We start from the raw sequence: 24,860 nt of genomic DNA on the forward strand, positions 1-24,860 counted from the left end.
AGGCGAGAGGTTCTGCAGTGCATTGGCAATGCCCAGCAGCAGCCAGCCCCCAGCAGCGCTAATGTGATACCTTCAGGAACAAGGCTTCCTTTCTTGAACAATAGGTGTATTTATGCTTGGAGCGGACACAGGCAGAGGCATCCACTGTGAGATGCCCTGGAGAGATTCAACTTCAAACAGCAAAGCAAACTAGAGCCCCCCTCCCCACCTAAGAAATTCCTCCCCACAGTCTGACTTAGCAAAGGCTTCCCTGGGGCAGGGTTGCTGGGGGGGGTGAGGGGGGGGAGTAATAGCTTGTGCCTCTTCTCATAAACCTTTTGAGTGCTGAATCCTGGCACCTTATGCAGGCAAAACTCCCTGTGAAGTCAGAGAGGGTCTTCATTGTATTTTCATCACATGAGCAGGTTCCCATTGTCCCTAGCTGCTCTTCGCACCCAGAGCTAACAGTGAGACTCACAAAAGCTGTTGCTAAGCTGGGGTGAGTGTGGTGAGCCAGACAATAAAGAGTCTTTCTCCTGTTCTTATGCTCCATACCTAAGCAGAGCTCCACCATGGTATTTAAACGTAGTGAGAGATTCAGATCCACACGCGGCATCTAAGGACCGTGGAGATGCCGTGAGGGTCTGGAGGAGAATTTCTCTGGCCTGGGCACCCCGTAGGACTGCCATAAGCAGCCTTACACTGCCGCCTCACAAACTCCAGTGCAGGAGATAGGCAGGCTAAGACAGGGCAGGTCTGTAGCACGTTGCACTGTGAGGCTTTTGCTCCATCTTATGTCCAGGGCAGTTTTGGCCCTGGTGGATGCTAAGAATTGGACCCACAATGCACTAGGCCAGCCGCTCTTGCCTTTCTTTTCTATTGTATTCAATAAAGAGTCATTGGGCAATGTTTGGCCTCTGGGTAAGATTCTTGCCCATGTTTGAAAAGCAGTTCATTCTGGAGCTGTGATTGACCCAGACTAGGGCGAGTTTTTCAGTGTGATATGAAGTTCAGTGAAGTAGGCTTACGCACAGCTAGAGCAGTCCATGAAAAATATCTAGATGGCAACGCAGTCAACATGCCGATCTGTAGGAACTTGAAACCATTGTTTCTTTATCTCTTCCCATGTGGAAAGAGCTCACACAGAAATCACAAAGTTCACCACAGTCTACCTTGAGGGCCTGTAATTAATGAGAATGAGCAATGATGGGCAAAAGAAATGAACAATGATCCGAATCCTCCTCCAAGCCACAAAAGTACCTTTGTTGGGTGGTAACATTTAATTACGCAATGCAGCCAGCCACAGAGATGCCAGCTAGCAATGCTCAAAGGTGGGAACTTCTCACAAAATAATGGGAGATCAAAGATCCTGTCTTTGCAGTGAAAGTGCAACTGCAAACAAAGGAACCAGGGATGCCAGCTTCCAGGGACCATGGCATTTCCTAGTGCAGCAAGCAAGCCTGCCAATGCTTGGTGGTGGAGATGGATGAAGCAAGGAAAACAGAAATGTCAGGCACCAGTAGAGGAGAGTGAGGGGCCCAGGAAGATGGAACGTGCTTGTTGGTCTTGGGGAAATAGGGCTCCCTACTGAGCTCTCACTCATGTTACCAAAGGTTGAGCCTGGGAAACTTGTGAGGAAAGCATAGGAACGGCACCAGTGATTCTAGTAAATGGCACTGTGTTTGGTGGAGGTGTAACTCCGATAGACCCCAGTCGGTGGTGGGCGGGATTGAACTTGGAACCTTTGAAGTTTAGTGCATGAGCCAAAAGCCACATGGCTGGTAGCTAAGGCTATAGCAGACTCTTTAATCTTTAAGTAGTGTCAGTGCCACTAGAGGGGACAGAGCACCACACCCAGGAGGTGTGTGGGTTACAGAGGCACCATGCATTAGATGGGATCTAAAAGCAAATCCCAATGGTATAACTCGCTGGTGGTCATTAAAGGTCTATTGTCACTGTTCGAAAAGATTGCTTTGCTCAGCGTCCAATTCTGGCACCTACATTCAACCAACTTAAAATTCTCTCCCACCGCACTCCCGCCACTGTCTATCTCTCAAACACACACTGAATAGGATACTCTTCCCTTTCCAGCCCAAACTGTAATGTACGGGTGTTGTGCACTATTAAAGAGCTGACATGTTCCACTCCGGAACGGGTTGCTGTTCTGTATATGGTAGGTACAAAATACCGCTCTTATTACTTCAGTAGCAGGTGAAGTAATCCCAGCACAGCTTGTAAAGCACGTTGGAATGAAAGACACTTGTAGAGCTGCAGGTATTGATACGTATCATTTATACTTATAAGCCACATTTAATTTTAGATGCAATTTCCCCCTATTAGATAGACATGAACATCCACTCCAAGAGACCACGTCACTTAGCCCGCTGTTTCCTTTGATCCAGCCTTTGGTCCTATGGGAGCTCTACGTGTATCAGAGATGAGTTCCACGCTTGTGCTTTGACTCCTGTGATGTACTCAGCAGCAGTTGCAATACCAGTGTTGTCATTGCAGGCCACAATGGCTCCCAGGATGCTTTGCACACATTGGTTAATTCAGCCACACATCCAACCCTGTTAGCTAGGTAAATACTATACCCATGTTACAGGTGAGAACGCTAAGGTGCAGAAGAATTACATGATTTGCCCATGACCACATGGGAAGTCTGTGGCAGAACTGGGAATTGAACCCAGGTCTCCTAGCTCCTACTCTTGTGCTTTTTTAAAAAAACAAAAAACCTCCTTTTGAGCCACTCAGTGCAACAGCACTGTGATACCTACAGAACACTTGAGAGATAGGCAGCTGGTATGCTGTGGCCATGGCTTACCATGTTGTTCCTAATCATCTCATTGCTAGCTTGCATTGAATCCACCTGTTTTCTCTCATCTTATATTTAAATTGGAAGCTCTTTGGGGCAAGGACTGTTTTTTTTTAAATGATGTGTGTACAGAGCCTAGCACAATAGGGCCACTTGGCATTAGCACAATACAAATGGTCATCCACAGTCATCTTCCTGGTGTCCATCACAGCTTACAGAGTCTCTAGTGACCAGTCTACTTTATTCTACCCTCTTCAATAATAAGGTACTGCAAAATACGTGACCTTAAATGCCTTCTGAAGGTGGGGCCACGGTTCCACCTTCCTCGCCCATCCTGCCAACATTTTTCTCACCCCAGTGAGCCCATCCCAGCTAGGCCTTTCTCCACAAACCTGATGTCTAAAGGTCCCTACAGTCACTGACCTGGAGTGGACTAAAACCCATTAGAAACACTACCGTAACTCCATAGGAAACCAGGCTGAAACAGCTGTCCTACTGTCCCTCTCACTGGAACCTTCTGGAAGCTCTGTGAGGTCCAATTAAAGTCAATAAGAGTTCAGTGTCTAACTCCCATTTGTCTTGTTGTGTTTTAGCTCTTCTGCTTCAGCTCCTGGCCTGAACTCAGGGGGTGAAAGGTGCTTGAACATGAGAAGGAGCAGGGAGGGGCGTTTATGTCGTGGGCAGGGGATCGCTAGCTATCTGTGCAGCCCCCGAGGGAGATGGAGCACACAGCCTCTCTGCACCAGCTCTCCTTTCAGCTCCAGGTTTCGTGTTTCAGCTCCGCCAGGTTGTCTCTGACCAGGATTAGTCAGATTGGAAGCCCCTGAAGCAGGCAGCATGATGCAGCTGAAAGAGAGTGAGGCCCCCAGATATGAGAAAGAAGGAAAAGAGTGACGATGCCTTCACGGTGGGCTGATATCACTGTCCTCTCTTACCCTCTTGCTCACAGCCACTGTGCCGAACCACGGCGGCCACCTAGCAGATCAGCCTGGGACGCTTGGAGGGAACCGACAGATGAATTTGCAGATCAACGGGGAAACGTTCTCCGAAGGGGACATGCTGCTCCAGGTACCATATTATATCCTAGCCCTCTACACTCACAGAGTGCAAACAGCACTTTTAAACTAAGAAATATCCTGCACTTCAGTTGATGGTGTGCAATGGATGAACGCGCTGTGGCAAAGTCACTACTTTGAATCCTGCGCTACTGCTTAGCTGTGTGCTTGGACATCCCTGTGCCTCCGTGTAATCTGCCTCTGAAATGAGTCTAATGCGAGTGTTGTTCCTGAGTGCTGTGAGATTTTTGGGTCTATCTTCGCTGCAGGGTTAACTTGAGCTCTTACCCAGGTGTTGCCCCTGGCCCCTATCCTGTCCACACACAAAGCCCTCTCACCCAAGTGGGGCAGTGCTTTACACCCAATCTTGCTGGTCTGTAGGCTAGAGGTTGGGGGCAGCTTGCATATGGGCTGATAACCCACCCACTTGGCAGTGAGGATGCAGGCTAAGTCGCTCCGTACTGGTTGTCCTCCAGTGCCTTTCCCGCAATTCCTCCTGTGTCCCCAGATGGACAGACAAGCTCTCCCACAATTCAGTGGGAAAGAATCCCAGAGCAGCTCAGTTACTGCAGCCCAAAGACCCAAGGGAAGCCTTAGTGACACACACAGGGAAGTGCAGCACCAGGAAGGATGCAGGAATGCCAGTGTAACTTTGCACCATGGCTACTCCCACCTGGCCCAGGCCAACCTGGGTGCCAATCACCCGAGTTAACTCTGCAGTGAAGACAGACCCTTAATTAGTCTTTAAAGTGCTTGGAGCTCCTTGGATGACAGAGACTACTATATACAAGTATATCTGATGGATAATCACTAGGGCTGTCGATTAATCGCAGTTAACTCATGCGATTAACTCAAAAAAAGTAACTGCGATTAAAAAAAAATTAAACACGATTAATCACATTGTTAAACAATAGAATACCAATTGAAATTTATTAAATAGTTTTGGACGTTTTTCTACATTTTCAAATATGTCAATTTCTATTTAGGGTGACCAGATGAGAGGAAGAAAATATCGGGACATGAGGGGGGAGGGTCACTGGCGGAGCAAAATGGAGTGCCCGCGGGGGAAGAAAAAAAAAAAAAAGGAGTACCGCGAAATATTGGGACAAATTGCGTCCCGACCAAACATTGGGATGCAGGACAAACGCCTAAATATTGGGACGGTCCTGGTTTTATCGGGACATCTGGTCACCCTATTTCTATTACAACACAGAATAAAAAGTGTACAGTGGTCATTTTATATTTATTTTTGATTACAAATATTTGCACTGTAAAAAACAAAAGAATAGTATTTTTCAGTTCACCTCATACAAGTACTGTAGTGCAATCTCTTTTTCATGAAAAGTGTAACTTACACATGTAGATTTTGTTTTTACATAACTGTACTCAAAAACAAAACAATGTAAAACTTTAGAGCCTACAATTCCACTCAGTCCTACTTCTTGTTCATCCAATCGCAAAGACAAACAAGTTTGTTTACATTTAGGGGAGATACTGCTAACTGCTTCTTATTTACAATGTCACCTGAAAGTGAGAACAGGAGTTCGCATGGCACTTTTGTAGCCAGCATTGCAAGGTATTTACGTGCCAGATATGCTAAACACCAGCATGGACGCATGTCTTCTGGAATGGTGGTTGAAGCATGAAGGGACATATGAATCTTTAGTGCATCTGGCACATAAATAGCTTGCAACACCAGCTACAACAGTGCCATGCGAACGCCTGTTCTCACTTTCAGGTTACATTGTAAACAAGAAGTGGGCAGCATTATCTCCTGCAAAACTTGTTTGTCTGAGCAATTGGCTGAAGTAGTACTGAGTGGACTTGTAGGCTCTAAAGTTTTACATTTTTATTTTGAATGCAGTTATTTTTTGTACATAATTCTAAATTTGTAAGTTCAACTTTCATGATAAAGAGATTGCACTACAGTACTTGTATTGGGTGAATTGAAATATACTATTTCTTTTGTTTTTTACAGTGCAAATATTTGTAATCAAACATAAGTATAAAGTGAGCACTGTACACTTTGTATTCTGTGTTGTAATTGAAATCAATATATTTGAAAATGTAGAAAACTTCCAAAAATATTTAAATAAATGGTATTCTATTATTGTTTAATAGCACGATTAATCGTGTTTAATAGTTTTAAACGCTTGACAGCCCTAATAATAACATATACAAAGATGGTATTTGGAGTTCAAGGAGAAATGTGAAACTGGTCATTCCCTGCCAAGCTGCAGAGCATGAACTCAGCTCAGTGAAACACTCTTGTAATGTCCCTCTACAGGGCCTAGAGGGAACAAACACACAGGGCATTCTTTATCGATGGAAACACACACACACAGGCCCTGTAGTTTTCTGTCTCATGGGGACACCGTTTGTTTTGCACAGCTAGGTCTCAATTAAACTCTGACTCTTTGTGTCCCTGTTAGTAGGCCACATGCCACGCCAAGACCACAAAGTACGGGTAGTTTTAGGGTCTCGGAGAGTTCACTAACCATTGCACTGTGCAGGGCACTAGCACAGCATGTGTGATGTGGAAAATCCCTGCTCCAAAGATGATGAATAGTTGCAAAAGGTGTTACCGTGTTAATCTGGATCCTAGTAGCTGATTCCCAGAGGTCTGAGTCTGTGACTGCTTCAAACTAAAGGACTTAGTCCTGTTCCTGAGATGGCAGAGGCTCATGTTTTCAGTGCTGACGGTCATGGGTTCGGACTCTGACATCAGCCTGAATGTACACTCATCCAATCAGAGGGGGAGGGATAGCTCAGTGGTTTGAGTATTGGCCTGCTAAACCCAGGGTTCTGAGTTCAATCTTCAAGGGGGCCATTTAGGGATCGGGGCAAAAATCTGTCTGGGGATTGGTGCTGATCTGAGCAAGGGGTGGTTGGATCTCCTGATGTTCCATGATTCTATCAGTTACTGCATCTGACCAGTTAGAACTCCCATAATTGTTTGTGATGAATGGGACTTTTCAAGTGAGTGAAGTTAAACAGAGGTGTAAGCCTTGGCTTTGCCTGTCTAGGAGCCTTAAGCTCCTGTGTCATTTAGGCCTTAGCAACACTGAGCAAAGTAGCTCTACAAATCTGGGCTTTAGAACCTAAACCTGGGTGCAGGAGCCTAACTTGAAGCTCTTAATTAACTCCTAGCCATACACCTTTACAGACTCTGCCTATTGCTGATCTCTACCTGGAGAGAAGACGTTTTAGTAGCACTATTGTAGAAAGAATTTCAAGAGAAAAGGAGGGTCATTGATATGCAAAGATACCCCTGAATGTTTAAAATCTAGACATTTTCCATTCCAAAAGGAGAGCATCTTGGAGTTCTATCCGCTCTGAAATCCTGTGTTGGGAGGAATTGCAGTGTTGCCAACTGTCACAATTTTATCATATTTCACAATATTTGGAGACTTTCTTAAAGTCCCAGCTCCTGGAGTTAAGTGATTAGGTGGGACTCTCAGCTTCCATTGTTTTAAAAGATGTTTCTAGCTTAATGGTTCCAAAGAAAAGCTTGAAAATGTGACCCAAATGGACCTTAGAGAGAGACAAACCAGAAGGCAAATGGAATGAACTTCAAATGTATTCTTTGGCTTAAAAATCATGATTAAAAAAAATAATCTCCTGATTTTTGTGGTTCTGACGCATGATTTTTCAACACTTTGGTAGGTAATACTGAAAATGCACCCTGGCTTATAGTATCAGAGGGGTAGCTGTTTTAGTCTGGATATTTATACCTGCCTCTGGAAATTTCCACTACATGCATCTGACGAAGTGGGTATTCACCCACGAAAGCTTATGCTCCAGTACGTCTGTTAGTCTATAAGGTGCCACAGGACTCTTTGTCGCTTCTGGCTTATAAATATTAATGCAAAAAAATCTTGCAAAAAAAAAAAAAGTTTATGGGGGGGGGGCAGGGCCTCGGGGAAGAGGGGGGGTGGGGGGTGGCACATGGTGAAAAGTGAATGGGCCAGGCCTGTCCACTTTCAAAAAGTGAGAGGGCCATGGTCCCTTCACCCCTGCTGCTCTGGCGCCCTTGATGCAGACTCCTTGGGCAGCTCCAGAACTTGGTTCTGTAATGCACCAAGGCTTGTCTTCACGGTGGCATCTTTACTAGACATCATTGGAGTTCAAAGTCTTCTGCCAGCTGAGGTCATCGTCGGCTGTGGGTGAGAGGGAATGCGCAGTGGGGAGTAATGGTGCCATGTCTCTGCCAAAACCAATTTGGCTTCTAAATGTTGCCATTTGAGAGCTGGCCATTTCCCCCCTGGCCTTGTATGTCTAAACCAAATAACCCACCTCCAGAATTCCTTTGTGATGGAGTCTTGGGAATGAAAACAAGCAGCAAAATGTTATAAAGGAGAGTGACTTAAGGCAGATCCCTGCTTCCACGAGGCTGCTCATCGCCTTCCCCCAGCTCCTCTTGCTCTGTTTGCTTTCGGTGACCCTCTCAGGGGTGGTTTTTGCCAGCCAAAATTAATACCTTGTCTTATTGCAACTGTTACTGGTGCTGAGCACCCCTCCAAGCACCTTGCGTGCCCTGGATCCATCGGTACTGACGACAAAGGACAAGTCCCGACATGAGAGTAAAAAACACTCTCACGTCATGGACTGCTCCTATGTGCAGCATTTCCTACCCATCCGGGTGAGGCTGGATGAGATCTTGCATGCGACCAGAGCAGCGCCCAAGCCTCCCCGTGTGGAGGGTAAGGCCAGGCACAAACGGGATCCGACGGTACTGACGACTGCCCTGGTATCCACGCGTCCAGAACACTGATCAGCATGTGCACCGCCCATCTCACCAGTGTCTCTGCACCCCCAGATAGGCTGACCCCACAGACACCACCTGGGCCCTCTGTCATTTCCAGACACACACCAGGGACTCTGAGCCTTTCTTACTGACGGAGGAGCTGATCCTTCCATATCCGCAGTCTCCATGTCTCTCTGGACCCCCCCCCTCCCCCCACACACACACCAGTGTCATCCCCACTCTGGAGGACAAACCTCTGCTGCGACTGCCGAAGAAACCTTGTCCCATTGTTGCATCACAGCCCTCCACTACCAATGGTCCCCCCATTGCCGGAACCAAATTTGGAGTCCTCGGAGCTGGAACCCTCATTTTCTACAATGCCTCACCAAAGTCTGGACTCATCGCCCAGGCTGCCTTTTACCCCAGCATATGATCCAGTGGTGGTGCTGGTCTATTCAGGAGTTCCTCAAAATGCCAGCAGTTCCAAAAAAGAGCAGCACCACTAAATCCACCAGACATTGACCCAGCCAGCGAAGACCTTCCAATCAATTGTGACAGACCAACCAGAGATGAGATCAGAAAAGCCATCACTATGATGAAGAACAGGAAGGCGGCTGGACCTGACGATATCCCAGCAGAGGCCCTGAAAGTAGATCTGGATGCTTCATTGGAAATGCTGTACCCCCTCTTTGAGAAGATATGGGGAGAAGAAGTGATTCCGGCAGACTGGAAAGAGGGATATCTTATTAAAATCCCCAAGAAAGGAGACCTCAGCAATTGTGCCAACTACAGAGGAATCACACTTCTGTCGGTGCCAGGGAAGGTCTTCAACCAAGTCCTTTTAGAGAGAATGAAGGATGCCGTCGATCCACAGCTATGAGATGAGCAGGCAGGTTTCCGGCAAAATAGATCATGCACGGACCAGATAGCAACGCTTCGCATCATAGTTGAGCAGTCTATGGAGTGGAACTCCTCGTTGTACATCAACTTTGTTGACTATGAGAAAGCATTCGATAGCGTGGATCGAGAGACTCTCTGGAAGCTCCTTCGGCACTATGGCATCCCAGCAAAGGTGGTTAACTTGATTAAGAACTTATATGACGGCATATACTGTAGAGTGATCCATGGAGGGCAGCTTACAAACAGCTTCCAGGTGCGAACCGGAGTCAGACAAGGATGTTTGTTGTCACCATTTCTCTTTCTTCTTGTCATTGATTGGATTATGAAGACTTATGAGCACAGGAACGGAATCCAGTGGACGTTGTGGACCCAGCTTGATGACCTAGAGTTTGCCGACGACCTTGCACTCCTTTCGCATAGCAAACAGCAGATGCAAGAGAAGACCAACGTAGTGGCAGCCACGTCATCACAGGTTGGCCTCAACATCCACAAGGACAAGACCAAGATCCTCAAGATTAACTCCATCAGTAATGACCCAGTCACACTGAACAGAAGCCCTCTGGAAGAAGTGCAGTCCTTCACCTACGTAGGCAGCAGCATCGACCAACAGGGTGGCATAGACGCAGACATCAAAGCAAGAATCGGTAAGGCAAGAGCAGCTTTCTTACAGCTCAAGAACATCTGGAGCTCCAGAGAGCTGTCTTTGGCAACAAAGATTAGACTGTTCAACTCCAATGTGAAATCAGTCTTATTGTATGGAGCTGAAACCTGGAGGATAACTAAAACAACCACCAGGAAGATCCAGACCTTCATAAATAGTTGCCTTAGAAGGATTCTCCAGATCCGCTGGCCAGACACCATCAGCAACATCTACCTCTTGGAGAGGACCCGTCAACTTCCAGCAGAGGAAGAAATTAGAAGGAGAAGGTGGGGCTGGATAGGACACACTATGCAAGCAGCCAACCAACATCACTAGACAGGCATTGCGGTGGAATCCCCAAGGCAAGCGGAAAAGAGGCCGTCCAAGAAACACCTGGCGACGCGACCTTCAGGCTGATAGCATGAAAATAGGCTATACCTGGAACCAGTTAGAGCAAATGGCCCAGGATTGAGGACTCTGGAGATCTGTGGTTGGCGGCCCATACCCCGATTGGGGTGACGGGCATGAGTGAGAGTGATGATCCAGCAGCGGAGGCCTGGTACCGCTACCCACAGGGCCCACCACATCCTGGGGACCCTTCTTTTTGGCCATTCTGGACACCTTGTGATCCCTACCATGGACGCCAGGCACCATCGCAGGCATCTTATCGATGATCCCCCATTTGCCCAAGGGCTCCATCGGCCTATGGGGAAGGGGCAGACATCGAACCAGTACCACCAACTCCACCGGTCACCACTTCTGCTTCATCATTGCCAGCCGAAGCGCTCATTCCTCTCCCACGCTCTCTGCTCGAAGACAATCGCCAGTACCAGGACTTGTTCCAGAGGGCAGCAGCAGACTTGAGGATTCCGTTGGAAGAGGTCAAGAACCCACAACAGCAGCTCCTGGACTTTCTCCAACCCCAGGAGCCCACTTGGGTGGCTCTATCAATTCTTCAACTGATGCGGGCAGCATGGCGCACTGCTGCCTCCTGTGCCCCCACACCGAAGAGGGTGAAGAGGAGGTATTTCATGACTGTTAAAGGGGCAGATTTTCTCTTCACACACCCACTCCCCAGCTCTCTCGTTGTCCACGTGGCAGCAGAACAGGCACGCCAGCACCCACAGAAGTCTACTCCTCCAGACAGGGCGGCACAGAGGATGGACCTGCTAGGCAGAAAAGTGTATTCCTCGGTGAGACTACAGTTCCGGATTGCAAACTACCAGGCTCTGCTAGCTAAGCATGACTTTAATAACTACAGTAGGCTAGCAGAGTTCAAGGACAACCTGCCACCGGACCAACAGCAGCAATTCCAGACGCTGGTAGATGAGGGGCGAATGGTGGCCAGGGTGGGCCTCCAGGCTGGTGGAGATTCAGCCAATGTGTCCTCTCGCTCTCTAGCCACCCTGGTCATTATGCACTGGGACTCGTGGCTATAATTGTCCAGCTTCCCCAGGCAGGTCCAAAATACAATCAAGGACCTCCCCTTTAATGAGCACAAGTTGTTCCACGAGAAGACGGACAAATCCCTTCATTTGCTGAAGGAATCCCGGGCTACGCTACGATCCCTTCATATGTACACCCCGGCCCCAAGATGCAGGCAGCAGAGACCAGCATTCCATCCACGTGAACACTCTCCTTACCTGGCCTACTACCAATGCCAACAGGAGGTACCATGTATGCAGCATCGTTCGCAATGGCCGTACTTGCCCACCTTCACCACAATCACCTCTTTGACTCTTTCCCGGCAGCAGCCAAAACCTCAGTTTTGACATGCAGGTTGAGACCTATGAACCTTCCCCGATGCCACCCCCAGTGCCCCATATCGTCTTTGGGCACTGTCTTGCCCTGTTCGTCCACAACTGGGGCACATGGAGAGTTGGGTACTGGAGATCATCCATTACAGATACTCCATAGAATTCCTCTCGTTCTCACCTCATCAACACCCCGCCCTGGACTTCCCCAGGGGACCCATCCCATCAACGCCTTCTCCAACGAGAAGTGGACCCTCTGCTTTTCAAGGGGGCCATAGAGCCTGTTCCACCTCAATACAAGAGAAGAGTCTTCTACTCACTGTACTTCCTCATCCCGAAGGAGGGCGGAGAGCGCCACCCCATTCTAGATCTTCGGGTGCTGCACACCTTTACCAGAAAGTCCAAATTCTGTATGGTAACACTGGCATCGATTATTTCCTCCTTCCCCCAGGGAGCCTGGTTTGTGCTTTTCAATGTGAAGGACACTTACTTCCATGTAGATGTTCACCCAGCCCACTGCAAATTTCTCCATTTTCAGGTAGGACACCAACACTACCAGTTTTGGGTCCTTCCGTTTGGTATATTGACAGCTCCTCAAGTGTTCAAAAAGGTCTTCACTGTGGTAACAGCCCAAATGTGCCACCTTGGCCATTCGGTATACCCCTACCTTAACGACTGGCTCCTCCTGGTGCTATCAGACCAGGAAGTAACCTCTGCGATCCTCGCCCTTCACATGCTATTGGCATCTTCAGGTATTTGCATTAATGAGGAAAAATCAGTATTGAAAGCTACACAGATGATGCACTTTATCGGTGCGTGTTTCGACTCCATGTGGCGAGAGTTTTCCTTCCAGTAGACCACTTTGCAACACTGACGTCCATCATCGCGGACCTGCGTCACAGACCCCACACCATGTTCCACCACTGTCTCTCTCTCAAGCCTTTCCCCCACTCATTCAGTCCTTCCATGTTCAACTGCTCTCCGACAACATGGCAGTAGTGTACATCAACCAGCAGGGTGGCACCAAGTCACCCTCCCTCTGCTTCGAGTCTCTTTGCCTTTGGAACTGGTGCATAAAAACCACATAACGCTTCAAGCCATGTATCTCCCAGGCACCTAGAATTCCCTGGCCGATGCACTCAGCAGGACTCTCTACTTCAATCACGAGTGAGAGCTGCATGATGCCACCATGCTAAGGTACCTCTTCGAGAACTGGGGTGCCCCTCGGTGGGACCTCTTTGCCACTCATCAGAACTGGAACCTGCCCCCTATTGTTCCAGCGGAGCAATAGGGGAGGACTTGTGGGGCGACAGGCTCCTCCTCCCCTGGACAGAACACTTCTGCTACACCTTTCCTCCCATTCCCCTCCCGCCACAAGTACTAGTCAAGATTCTCTGGAACAGCCACTGTGATACTCGTAGCTCCAATCTGGCCCTGTCAGTTCTGGTTCATGAACGTGGGCGGCGCATATGAGAGGCTTGGGGAAGCTAAGCCCCCCCAAAAAAGGCTAGCCATGCAGGGGGCAAGAAATGCAGGATGCAGCGCAGGTCACTACCCTTTGGAGGCATGCCAGCCCGCCGCCTTTGGAGTGCCGCCACTGGAAGCTTCCTAGAAGTGGAGGGGCCTCCGGCCCCTGGATCATCGTCCCATTTGCCCTCCACCCTAAGGCCCCGCTCCCACTCCACCTCTTCCCCCAAGGCCTGCCTCTCGCTCCTCTCCACCCCCTGTCCTCCCCCTGTTGCTCATCCTTAAAGCAGGAAAAGCAATGGGGCCATGACCTCTTGGCCCCCCACCCGTTCCGGCACCCCTTAGCTGAGTTGCTCCGGCATCAGCATGCACAGCAGGGGAAGGAGTCCCAGAGCTGGGCCAGGCAGTGTGAGGCTGTGAGTGCTGATGCTGGAGGAATTTAGAATCTAAGTAGCTCAGGACCTTCAGTCTTGCTCCTGCAGTGCTTTCTGCTTTCATATTCAAACCTCACCCGCAGGATGATTTTCTTATTTCTTGCCCCTCTGTTAATTTCCCTGGTTCTCCTGTGATCTTTCATTTCTTAAATCTGTGCTTTGATTTTTCTATTTCACTCCTGCCTTGGGGCATTTGGAATCCAGTTCTTCTAGTAAGTACTTTGACAAGCCATTCGCTGCACTGCATAGGAACCCCAGGAAGAATTTAGTATCCCCTGCTTATGCTAACTCCTCCAGTGTTATCCGTCTGAAAACTTTTAGCCATCATTGTTTGCCCTGATCATGAAATAAGCTTTCTAACTTCATACCTTAGCTATGGCAGTAATTTAAATGTTATGACACAGTATGCATTACAGTCTGAATTTACTTAGATTGTAAGCTCTATGGGGCAAGGATCATCTTGGGGCAATAGTAATATGAATAATAATTAATAAACAGCTGATTATCATCAGGGGCCTCATTTCAGAAAAATTCCTGGGGGCAGTAGAAGTTGTGTCAGCATGTAGAACATTCTGCTTAACATTATATCCAGAAAAGCTGGGGCACTGGGCGGGGGGATAGGGAGACAAAAAGTGGAAGACATAATGGATCGTATAGACCTATGAAAAGTGTGGGGATGCCAACTGTCCCCCCTTACCCTATAGCAAATGATGCCCCTGCTGTCACTGGTGATTATAAATCTATATTTAATATATATCCGATTTTAAGGCCAAAAGGAACCATCATGATCATCTAGTCTGACTTCCTGCACACTGCAGGCCACTGCAGGGAGGTTGCTTACCTGTAACTGGAGGTTCTTGAGATATATGGTCCCCATCTGTATTCCACTGAGGGCCTCGTTCAGTACATCTGGACTGAAAGCTCACATCTCATCACACAAGATCTTGACTTATAACAGGAACCAACAAGGTATGGATTAGTGCATCTACATTAAAAAGGGACTGTGGTGTAGGGAGAAATGCTTCTAAGAGCTGGTCCTGCAGCATTCTAATCAATGGGAGCTTTATAGTTCACTTCAATAGGCATAGGATCAAACTCACGTAGTATCGGCCTTTTAATATAGCAACTCTGAGAGCAAAAGTCCTTTGGAACACAGATCAAACCGTTTAAGATTAAAACTAGCTCCCATAAAAAGTTTCTGTAACCTGAAAAATCTGACTGTTGATTCACTGTGGCGAGTGCACAAACAGAACCAGTAGCAGGACGAACTGAAGACAGTACTCCAAACAGTCAGTAACATGAGTTGTTCAGTTGAAGCCAGTATTGAATCCAGTTGACTGAAGGGGTCTGATTTTTTTTGGCACCCTTGCAAGTGCAAACGTTTAAATAATAACATCAAGAAGCTAAAAGCACATTGTTTATAGGGAAAGCAATCCTTCTGCGTGACTTGAAGCCTCATTTTTTTCCTTGTACGCATTGGCATTTTTTAACACCAGAACAAAGCAGTCATTAATCAATCACAATTTACCAGAAACAGTTTTCTCTCAGGGTATTATGGATTTTTCTTCCTCTTTTCTTTCCATACAAATAAGGAAGTTATTTTCTTTAGACCAACCAGGAACCCTGCATTCTTTTCCTAGACATAGAGTATTCTGCGTGCTGCTCCTGTTGGAGATTACAAAACAAGGGTGAAAGATTTCTCACTACTCAAGTTGCAGGTGGCCTGTTCGTTACTTGGGTAAGATATATTACAAGTAGAAGCAGAGCAATTCCTACAGTCACACAATTCCTGCTGACTTCACTGGGACTTTATCTGAGTTAGGACTGAAGGATTTGAGAAGAATGCAGGGTGCTGGTGACCAAGACTTGATATTTTTAGTAGCTGTCTATTTAGAAAGTATAAGCCATTTTACAAATCATTGCCATGCAGGTTCTGTGAATGCAATATTAACAATGACAAAAATGAACATATCACTTTTTGTGGAAGAGAGACACAATGCAATGACATTGCCCAGTGTCTCTACAGGACACAGTAATACCACATTAGAGGACTGACATCTTTCAATCACTATGGGAGGCAAAATCCTGGTTCTGTTGAAGTCAATGAGAGATTTGCCATTGATTTCATTAGAGCCAGGATTTCACCCTTTGTTTCTAGGAATTTTCTTAAACTGCAAAACAATTCACTCTTTGCTCGTTAACAAACCACAGCAGATCTATTCTAGTAATCAATTTTGCAAAAAGACAATCCAGTGCAATTGGTGGGATTTTTTCACAGATGAGTTTTCAATATATCTGAGCATTGTATAAATGGCAACCAAATATCTCAGTATCTCTGTCTATTTTGATGGGTGTACTCGATGCATGAATATTATTTTACCATAACCACGATCTTCCATATTTTTTGGGACCATTCCTCTAATGTGGGGGATTTTTGCTTTGCCATTGAGGAGCTATCAATTTAATTTTTTCCTTTTTAGAAGATGCCTTGTATTTAATTGCTGAGTACAGAGCTAAAGGTGAAGTTAGCAGGTGACATGAATACAATTAACAGAAGCAGTGAGTATTTGTACAGATTAGGTCCATGTTAGAAGCTTTATCATCTGCCCTTGGAGAGGTAGGTAAGAGTGCAGTCTATTTGTCAGTGCAATTCTCAGCTGAGTGAGTGCCATGTTAGGATATGTTGAAAGACGTTTAGAACATTCGCACCATTTGGCTGGAACCAGGGTGAAATCAGATGTGAACGAACTGTGGTCCCGTGTATGAGACAGATGGGAAGCATGCTATTGCCTTCTTGAAGTTGTGTCAAAGAATTTGCACCTTTCTAATAAGAGAGAGAAAGTAACTGCAGGCACCACAGATGTAAGGGTAGGGTGCCACATAGATCGGAGGCCTCAGAGGGAAGAGGGCACAGGGCAGGGAATACTGGCTCCTATTTTAGCCTCAGAGGTACCCAGCACCCACCTTCCCTGCTCCCCCAGTCCTTATGTTAAGCCACAGTGGCCAGTGCAAAGCTTTATTAATGTTTATTTATATACAAATACCCATATGCATAAATTTGGGGATAGCCACCATCTTGGATAGCAGCAGGGATTAAATCAGGGGCCTCTGGAGCTAAATGTCTGATTTGCTTCAGCTGGAGCTAAAAAGCCCGGCTCTTCAGTGAAGAGTTGTAGCAGCCTCAGACCCTATATTATTCAGGCACACAGTCACGTGCACATGGACCACAGTTCTATTTCCACAAGTATTGATGGTGGCAGTGTTTGCCTGGGCATTTGTGGGGTGGGGTTACCTGGGTGAGTGTGCAGAAACAGTAACCTAACAGCAGCCTATCTGACCAGCCACCCAGTGCGGATGGAGTATTCGCAGCACTGGCTGTGACTGTAAAATGATGAGTCATCCCTGAACTAGAGCCTGAGGGTATGTCTACACTATGAAATTAGGTCGAATTTATAGAAGCCGGTTTTATAGAAATCGGTTTTATACAGTCGATTGTCCCCCAACATAAAATGCTCTAAGTGCATGAAGCCGGCGGACCGCGTCCACAGTACCGAGGCTAGCGTCGACTTCCGGAGCATTGCACTGTGGGTAGCTATCCCACAGTTCCCGCAGTCTCCGCCGCCCATTGGAATTCTGGGTTGAGATCCCAATGCCTGATGATGCAAAAACAGTGTCACGGGGGGTTCTGGGTACATGTCGTCAGGCCCCTCCCCCTCCGTCAGAGCAACGGCAAACAATCGATTTGCACCTTTTTACCTGGGTTACCTGTACAGACAACATACCATGGCAAGCATGGAGCCCGCTCAGCTCAGCTCAGCTCACCATCACCATATGTCATCTGGGTGCCGGCAGACGTGGTACTGCATTGCTACACAGCAGCAGCTAATTGCCTTTTGGCAGTAGACGGTGCAGTATGACTGGTAGCCATCATCGGCTATCTGGGTGCTGGCAGACGTGGGGCTGCATTGCTATACAGCAGCAGCTCCTTGCCTTTTGGCAGTGGATGGTGTATTACGACTGGTATCCGTCGTCGTCGTACTCCTCAGTGAGTTCGGTCAGAGGCACCTGGGCAGACATGTTTTGTCTCCTGGAGACTCAGTCCTGCCGGCAGTCCTATTGAACCGTCTTGATGATGATGGCTAGCAGTCGTAATACAGCATCTTCTGCCAAGCACCCAGAAGATGCCGATGGCTATCAGTCATGCTGCACCGTCTGCTGCCAGCCTAAGATGTAAAAGATAGATGGACCAGATTTGTTCTGTATTCATTTGCTTCCCCCTCCCTCCGTGAAATCAATGGCCTGCTAAACCCAGGGTTTTGAGTTCAATCTTTGGGGGGGGGCCATTCTGTGTGACAGTTGTTTGTGTTTCTCTCTGATGCACAGCCACCTTTGTTGATTTTAATTCGCTGTAAGCCGTGTCATCACTCGCCCCTCTCTCCCTCCATCAGACAATAGTTTCACGCCTTTTTTCAGCCCAGACGCCATAGCACTGGGATCATGGAGCCCGCTCAGATCACTGCGGCAATTATGAGCACTATGAACACCATATGCATTGTCCTGGAGTATATGTAGAGCCAGAACATGCCAAAGCAAAACCAGGTGAGGAGGCGATTGCAGTGCAGCGACGAGAGTGATGAGGAAATAGACATGGACATAAACCTCTCACGAAGTACAGGCCCCAGCAATGTGCAAATCATGGTGTTACTGGGGGAGGTTCATGGCGTGGAACGCCGATTCTGGGCCCGGGAAACAAGCACAGACTGGTGGGACCGCATCGTGTTGCAGGTGTGGGACGATTCCCAGTGGCTGTGAAACTTTCGCATGCGTAAGGGCACTTTCATGGAACTTTGTGACTTGCCTTCCCCTGCCCTGAAGCGCCAGAATACCAGGATGAGAGCAGCCCTCACAGTTGAGAAGCGAGTGGCGATAGCCCTGTGGAAGCTTGCAACGCCAGACAGCTACCGGTCAGTCGGGAATCAATTTGGAGTGGGCAAATCTACTGTGGGGGCTGCTGTGATCCAAGTAGCCAACGCAATCAAAGACCTGCTGATATTAAGGGTAGTGACTCTGGGAAACGTGCAGGTCATAGTGGATGGCTTTGCTGCAATGGGATTCCCAAACTGTGGTGGGGCGATAGACGGAACCCATATCCCTATCTTGTCACCGGAGCACCAAGCCACCGAGTACATAAACTGCAAGGGGTACTTTTCAATGCTGCTGCAAGCCCTGGTGCATCACAAGGGACATTTCACGAACATCAACATGGGATGGCTGGGAAAGGTACATGATGCTCGTGTCTTCAAAAGCTGGAGGAAGGGACTTTCTTCCCAGACCAGAAAATAACCGTTGGGGATGTTGAAATGCTTATCGTTATCCTTGGGGACCCAGCCTACCCCTTAATGCCATGGCTCATGAAGCTGTACACAGGCAGCCTGGACAGTAGTCAGGACCTGTTCAACTATAGGCTGAGCAAGTGCCGTATGGTGGTAGAATGTGCATTTGGATGTTTAAAAGCATGCTGGCGCAGTTTACTGACTCGGATAGACGTCAGCGAAGCCAATATTCCAATTGTTATTGCTGCTTGTTGTGCGCTCCACAATATCTGTGAGAGTAAGGGGGAGACATTTATGGCGGGGTGGGAGGTTGAGGCAAATTGCCTGGCCGCTGATTATGCGCAGCCAGACACCAGGGCGGTTAGAAGAGTACAGCAGGGCGCGGTGCGCATCAGAGAAGCTTTGAAAACCAGTTTTGTGACTGGCCAGGCTATGGTGTGAAACTTCTGTTTGTTTCTCCTTGATGAACCCTTCCCCCCCCACCCCCGTTCACTCTAGTTCCCTGTAAACTAACCACCCTCCCCTCCCCCCTTCGAGCACCGCTTGCAGAGGCAATAAAGTCATTGTTACTTCACATTCATGCATTCTTTATTAATTCATCACACAACTAGGAGGATAACTGCCAAGGTAGCCCGGGAGGGGTGGGGGGAGGAGGGAAGGAAAAGGACACACTGCAGTTTAAAACTTTAAAACTTTAACACTTATTGAAGGCCAGCCTTGGGCAATCATCTGGGGTGGAGTGGCCAGAGGTCCCCCCACCGTGTTCTTGGGCGTCTGGGTGAGGAGGCAATGTAACTTGGGGAGGAGGGCTGTTGGTTACACAGGGGCTGTAGCGGCGGTCTCTGCTCCTGCTGCCTTTCCTGCAGCTCAATTATACTCTGGAGCATTTCAATTTGATGCTCCAGCAGCCGGAGCATTGACTCTTGCCTTCTGTCAGCAAGCTGACGCCACCTATCCTCTTCAGCCCGCCACTTGCTCTCTTCAGCCCACGATTCAGCCCGCCACCTCTCCTCTCGTTCATATTGTGCTTTTTTGCACTCTGACATTGACTGCCTCCACGCATTCTGCTGTGCTCTGTCAGCGGGGGAGGACATCTGGAGCTCCGAGAACATATCATCCCGAGTCTGCCGTTTTCTCCTTCTAATCTTCACTAGCCTCTGTGAAGGAGAAACATTTGCAGCTGGTGGAGGAGAAGGGAGAGGTGGTTAAAAAAGACACATTTTAGAGAACAATGGGTACACTCTTTCACGTTAAATTTTGCTGTTCACATTACACAGCACATGTGCTTTCGTTACAAGGTCGCATTTTTCCTCTTATATTGAGGGCCTGCCGGTTTGGTGTGAGAGATCACTCACGCAGTGCCAGGCAACAGAATTCGGCTTGCAGGCAGCCATGGTAAGCCACAGTCTTTTGGCTTTTTTAACCTTCATAACATGTGGGAATGGTTTCAAACAGCAGCGCCCTCATTTCCCATACCAAGGACCCATTGGGTTGGCCATTTAAAATGGGTTTGCAATGTAAAAGGAGGGGCTGCGGTTTCCGGGTTAACATGCAGCACAAACCCAACTACCCCCCCCCACACACACCCAATTCTCTGGGATGATCACTTCACCCCTCCCCCCCACCGCGTGGCTAACAGCGAGGAACATTTCTGTTCAGCCGAGCAGGAACGGGCACCTCTGAATGTCCCCTTAATAAAATCACCCCATTTCAACCAGGTGACCATGAATGATATCACTCTCCTGAGGATAACAAAGAGAGATAAGGAATGGATGTTGTCTGCATGGACCATACGCTGCCATGCTTTGTTATGCAATGATTCCAGACTACGTGCTACTGGCCTGGCGTGATAAAGTGTCCTACCATGGCGGATGGGATAAGGCAGCCCTCCCCAGAAACCTTTTGCAAAGGCTTTGGGAGTACATGAAGGAGAGCTTTCTGGAGATGTCCCTGGAGGATTTCCGCTCCATCCCCATACATGTTAACAGACTTTTCCAGTAGCTGTACTGGCCGCGATTGCCAGGGCAAATTAATCATTAATCATTAAACAGGCTTGCTTTTAAACCATGTGTAATATTTACAAAGGTACACTCACCAGAGGTCCCTTGTGTGCCCTTAGGGACTGTGAGATCGGGGGTTACTGGTTCCAGGTCCAGGGTGATAAACATATCTTGGCTGTTGGGGAAACCAGTTTCTCCGCTTCCTTGCTGTGAGCTATCTTCATTGTCTTCATCATCATCTTCCTCATACCCCGAACCCGCTTCCCTGTTGCGTGATTCTCCATTGATGGAGTCAAAGCACACGGTTGGGGTAGTGGTGGCTGCACCCCCTAGCATGGCATGCAGCTCCGCGTAGAAGTGGCATGTTTGTGGCTCTGCCCCGGACCTTCCATTTGCCTCTCTGGCTTTGTGGTAGGCTTGCCTTAGCACCTTAATTTTCATGCGGCACTGCTGTGCGTCCCTGTTATGGCTTCTGTCCTTCATGGCCTTTGAGACTTTTTCTAATATTTTGCCATTTCGTTTACTGCTACGGAGTTCAGCTAGCACTGATTCGTCTCCCCATATGGCGAGCAGATCCCGTACCTCCCGTTCGGTCCATGCTGGAGCTCTTTTGCGATCCTGGGACTCCATCATGGTTACCTGTGCTGATGAGCTCTGCGTGGTCACCTGTGCTCTCCACGCTGGGCAAACAGGAAATGAAATTCAAAAGTTCACAGGGCTTTTCCTGTCTACCTGGTCAGTGCATCTGAGTTGAGAGTGCTGTCCAGAGCGGTCACAATGAAGCACTGTGGGATAGCTCCCGGAGGCCAATAACGTCGAATTCCGTCCACACTACCCCAAATCCGATCCGTAAAGGCCGATTACAGCGCTAATCCCCTCGTCGGAGGTGGAGTAAAGAAATCGGTTTAAAGGGCCCTTTAAGTCGAAAAAAAGGGCTTCATCGTGTGGACGTGTCCAGGCTTAATTCGATTTAATGCTGCTAAATTCGACCTAACTTCGTAGTGTAGACCAGGCCTGATTAAGAGACATGCACTGATGAGTCATGCTGTGCTAGGCTCCAGCCAATCCACAAGCCAGGAACTGGCTTGGTGACTCTCAGGGCAGGTATATAAGCCTCACAGCAGCTTAGTCTGCTCAACATCACTCTAGGGCTTGGGACTCTTCCTTGCTTAACAGTGGCAACTTGCTGTAGCCCTGTTCCTAGCCCTGCTCCGGCCTAGCTCTCACTCTGGCCTCATTCCAGCCCCGCTCTAGCCTCCTGATTCTGGCTTTGACCCCTGGCTCCAATCTCTAGGCCTGACCACCCCCCATCATGGTTTCTGACAGTGGTAAATCATTAGTTCAGGAATAATCCAAAAAAAGGGGCATTTGTCAAGTAAATAGGCAACTGAATTGCAGTGAACAATCTCTAAAATAGGCACTGATTCCGCAGAGCACTTAAGCCTGTATTTAAAACCCATTGAAATCAACAGCACTTAAGTTAGTGCTTTGCTGAATCACAGCCCAAAGACTCACCTTTCTTTACAATCCCCCATCATGCCCCTCGATCTGTTTTGCCCCATGGCTATCAGCCCCGGGCGGCTGGTGGTTCGGTTAATACGGAGAGCTGGATAATGGAGACTCGGATAATCCGGGTTCTACTGTATATGTTTTCATTTTTTCATAAAATGTAAAAACTAGCGATTCTCTGTAAAAATGCAAATTCCTTGTTTTTCTGTGGCAAAGGGATTTCTAGGATCCCGGGTAACAAGTTCATACCCGGTCCGGTGGTGTTTCCCCCATGTCATGAACCTATGCACGTGCACAGAAAAGATTGTTGTCACCTTCTAGGACTGGATCTCTTCTTTCTTTCAGGCACTCAATGGATTTGTCATTGCAGTCACAGCAGAGGGTTATGTTTTCTACGTCTCACCTACAGTTCAGGACTACCTGGGATTTCATCAGGTGAGTAGCATTTTTTTCCCGATTTAAGAAAAGCCTGGTGTGGTTTAAACGTGATCAGTTGCTAATGTCCATTACTAGCTGAGATGCTGGTTCTTCTCTTGGAAGATCATAAACCTCTATGTTATTAAATCAATTGCATTATCCTGGGATAATGAAAACAAACAGACACTGTCCTTAATATAATGTTAGCACATGCAGACAGAGCTATGTGCATGCACTACATCGGCAGACAGCACATATGTGTACCTTTCTGTTTGGGACTTAAATCAAGCTTTTTAGCATATGTTATAACATATGGTGGAGGGATGTGTGTTTGTTAAATATGTGAGTTTAATTCAGTGCTCACAAAAGACAGGGTACCAATTGCACTGGATTGCACAAGACAGAGTACAAGCATTTTCCGTGCAAGGTTCCCATGAGAAATTCTGCCAGTGCTCCTCTATACTGACCTATGTTCACACACTTCTGCTGCCCACTTTCCCCTCCTCACTGCTGTCAATGTATATCAGGGCTGGTCTACACTACACATTTAGGTCGACCTAAAGCAGCTTATGTCGACCTAATTATGTCGGTGTCTACACTACAGCCTTCCTCCCTCCTCTTGGTGAGCCATGACATTGACAAGGCTGCCCGGCTCCCGGAGGAGAAGGAGAAGCCGGGGCAGCTGGACCTCGTTCCCTGGGGCGAGAAGCCCCAGGCAGTTTCCCCCGGCTCTTGGCAGGGAACAGGGAGGGGAGACGCCCTGGTGGCTTTGGACCCAAACCCAAAGGGGAGAGGAGGGGGGGCAGACTGGGTTCTCCGCTCCCCACACTGCCCTTCTTAGGTTGGTAGAAGCACCCCTGGTGTGGACATGCATTACTGCAGTGGCTGTAACGACCTAATATAGGTTGACTTACATTTCTAGTGTAGACGTACCCTTAGTCTTAAGCAGCATTAGTCCTGGGCTTCTGATGAGTAAAGTCAGTAGGAGAAGCAGGAGGTTACCACACTCATTTTCATTGTGACTGAAGCTGGGATTTGAAGCCAGGTCATTGTGACTTTTTGTGGCGCTAGAGAGACTAGCTGGTTTGCAAAACAAACAGCCTGAGAAGATTTCCCCTAAAAAGTCACCTGGAGTGTGAGATTTGACAGCCTCAGGTGTCCTGGATCAGAATGATTGACAGGAGCCTGGGAAGCATTTGGGATAGCTCAGTGGTTTGAGCATTGGCCTGCTAACCCAGGGTTGTGAGTTCAATCCTTGAGGGGGCCACTTAGGGATCTGGGGCAATATCAGTACTTGGTCCTGCTAGTGAAGGCTGGACTTGATGACCTTTCAGGGTCCCTTCCAGTTCTATGAGATAGGTATATCTCTATATATTAATAAAGTAGTGATACAAAAAAAGAATAGGGCCCAATTCTGTAAGGCGCTGAGAACCTTCTGCACTCCTAGTTAACTTACTGAGTAAAGGGTGCTCAGCAGAACCATGCCCCTCTGCAATAATTTTAACAATAACTCTACCTACAGCCTTCACTCTGGCCCCTGGTGTGTGTATAGTTTGATGCAGATGTAACTATAGACCAGTGATAATCAGACTGAGGCTTGCTAGCTGCAAGAGGCTCTTTAATGCATCTCCTTCAGCTCTTTGCAGCACATAATATTAAAACACTATGTGGTTCAATTAATAACCAATCAGGATGTTATTAACCAATTACATTTGCTAAAATAATACTTGGTCAGTCATTTTGTTGTGAGAATAATTATATACACACACACACACACACACACACACACACACACACACACACACACACA

The 24,860-nt window shown here is 47.8% G+C and overlaps 1 protein-coding gene across 3 annotated transcripts in view; it reads left to right on the forward strand.

Moving 5' to 3' along the window:
* Positions 1–3,765: 3,765 nt before the first annotated feature.
* LOC112102680 (aryl hydrocarbon receptor-like) overlaps positions 3,766–24,860 on the forward strand; it is a 54,285-nt gene continuing 33,190 nt past the window's right edge. For all 3 annotated transcript variants that reach the window (XM_029912056.1, XM_029912057.1, XM_029912058.1), the window contains exons 1-2: positions 3,766–3,862; positions 22,979–23,068. In XM_029912056.1, coding sequence (XP_029767916.1) covers positions 3,809–3,862; positions 22,979–23,068 — 144 coding nt within the window. In that variant the 5' untranslated portion in view covers positions 3,766–3,808. The remainder of the gene's footprint in view (positions 3,863–22,978; positions 23,069–24,860) is intronic.

Source organism: Terrapene carolina, unplaced genomic scaffold (assembly GCF_002925995.2).
Source record: "Terrapene carolina triunguis isolate 2854851 unplaced genomic scaffold, T_m_triunguis-2.0 Scaffold173, whole genome shotgun sequence".
Classification (NCBI taxonomy): domain Eukaryota; kingdom Metazoa; phylum Chordata; order Testudines; family Emydidae; genus Terrapene; species Terrapene triunguis.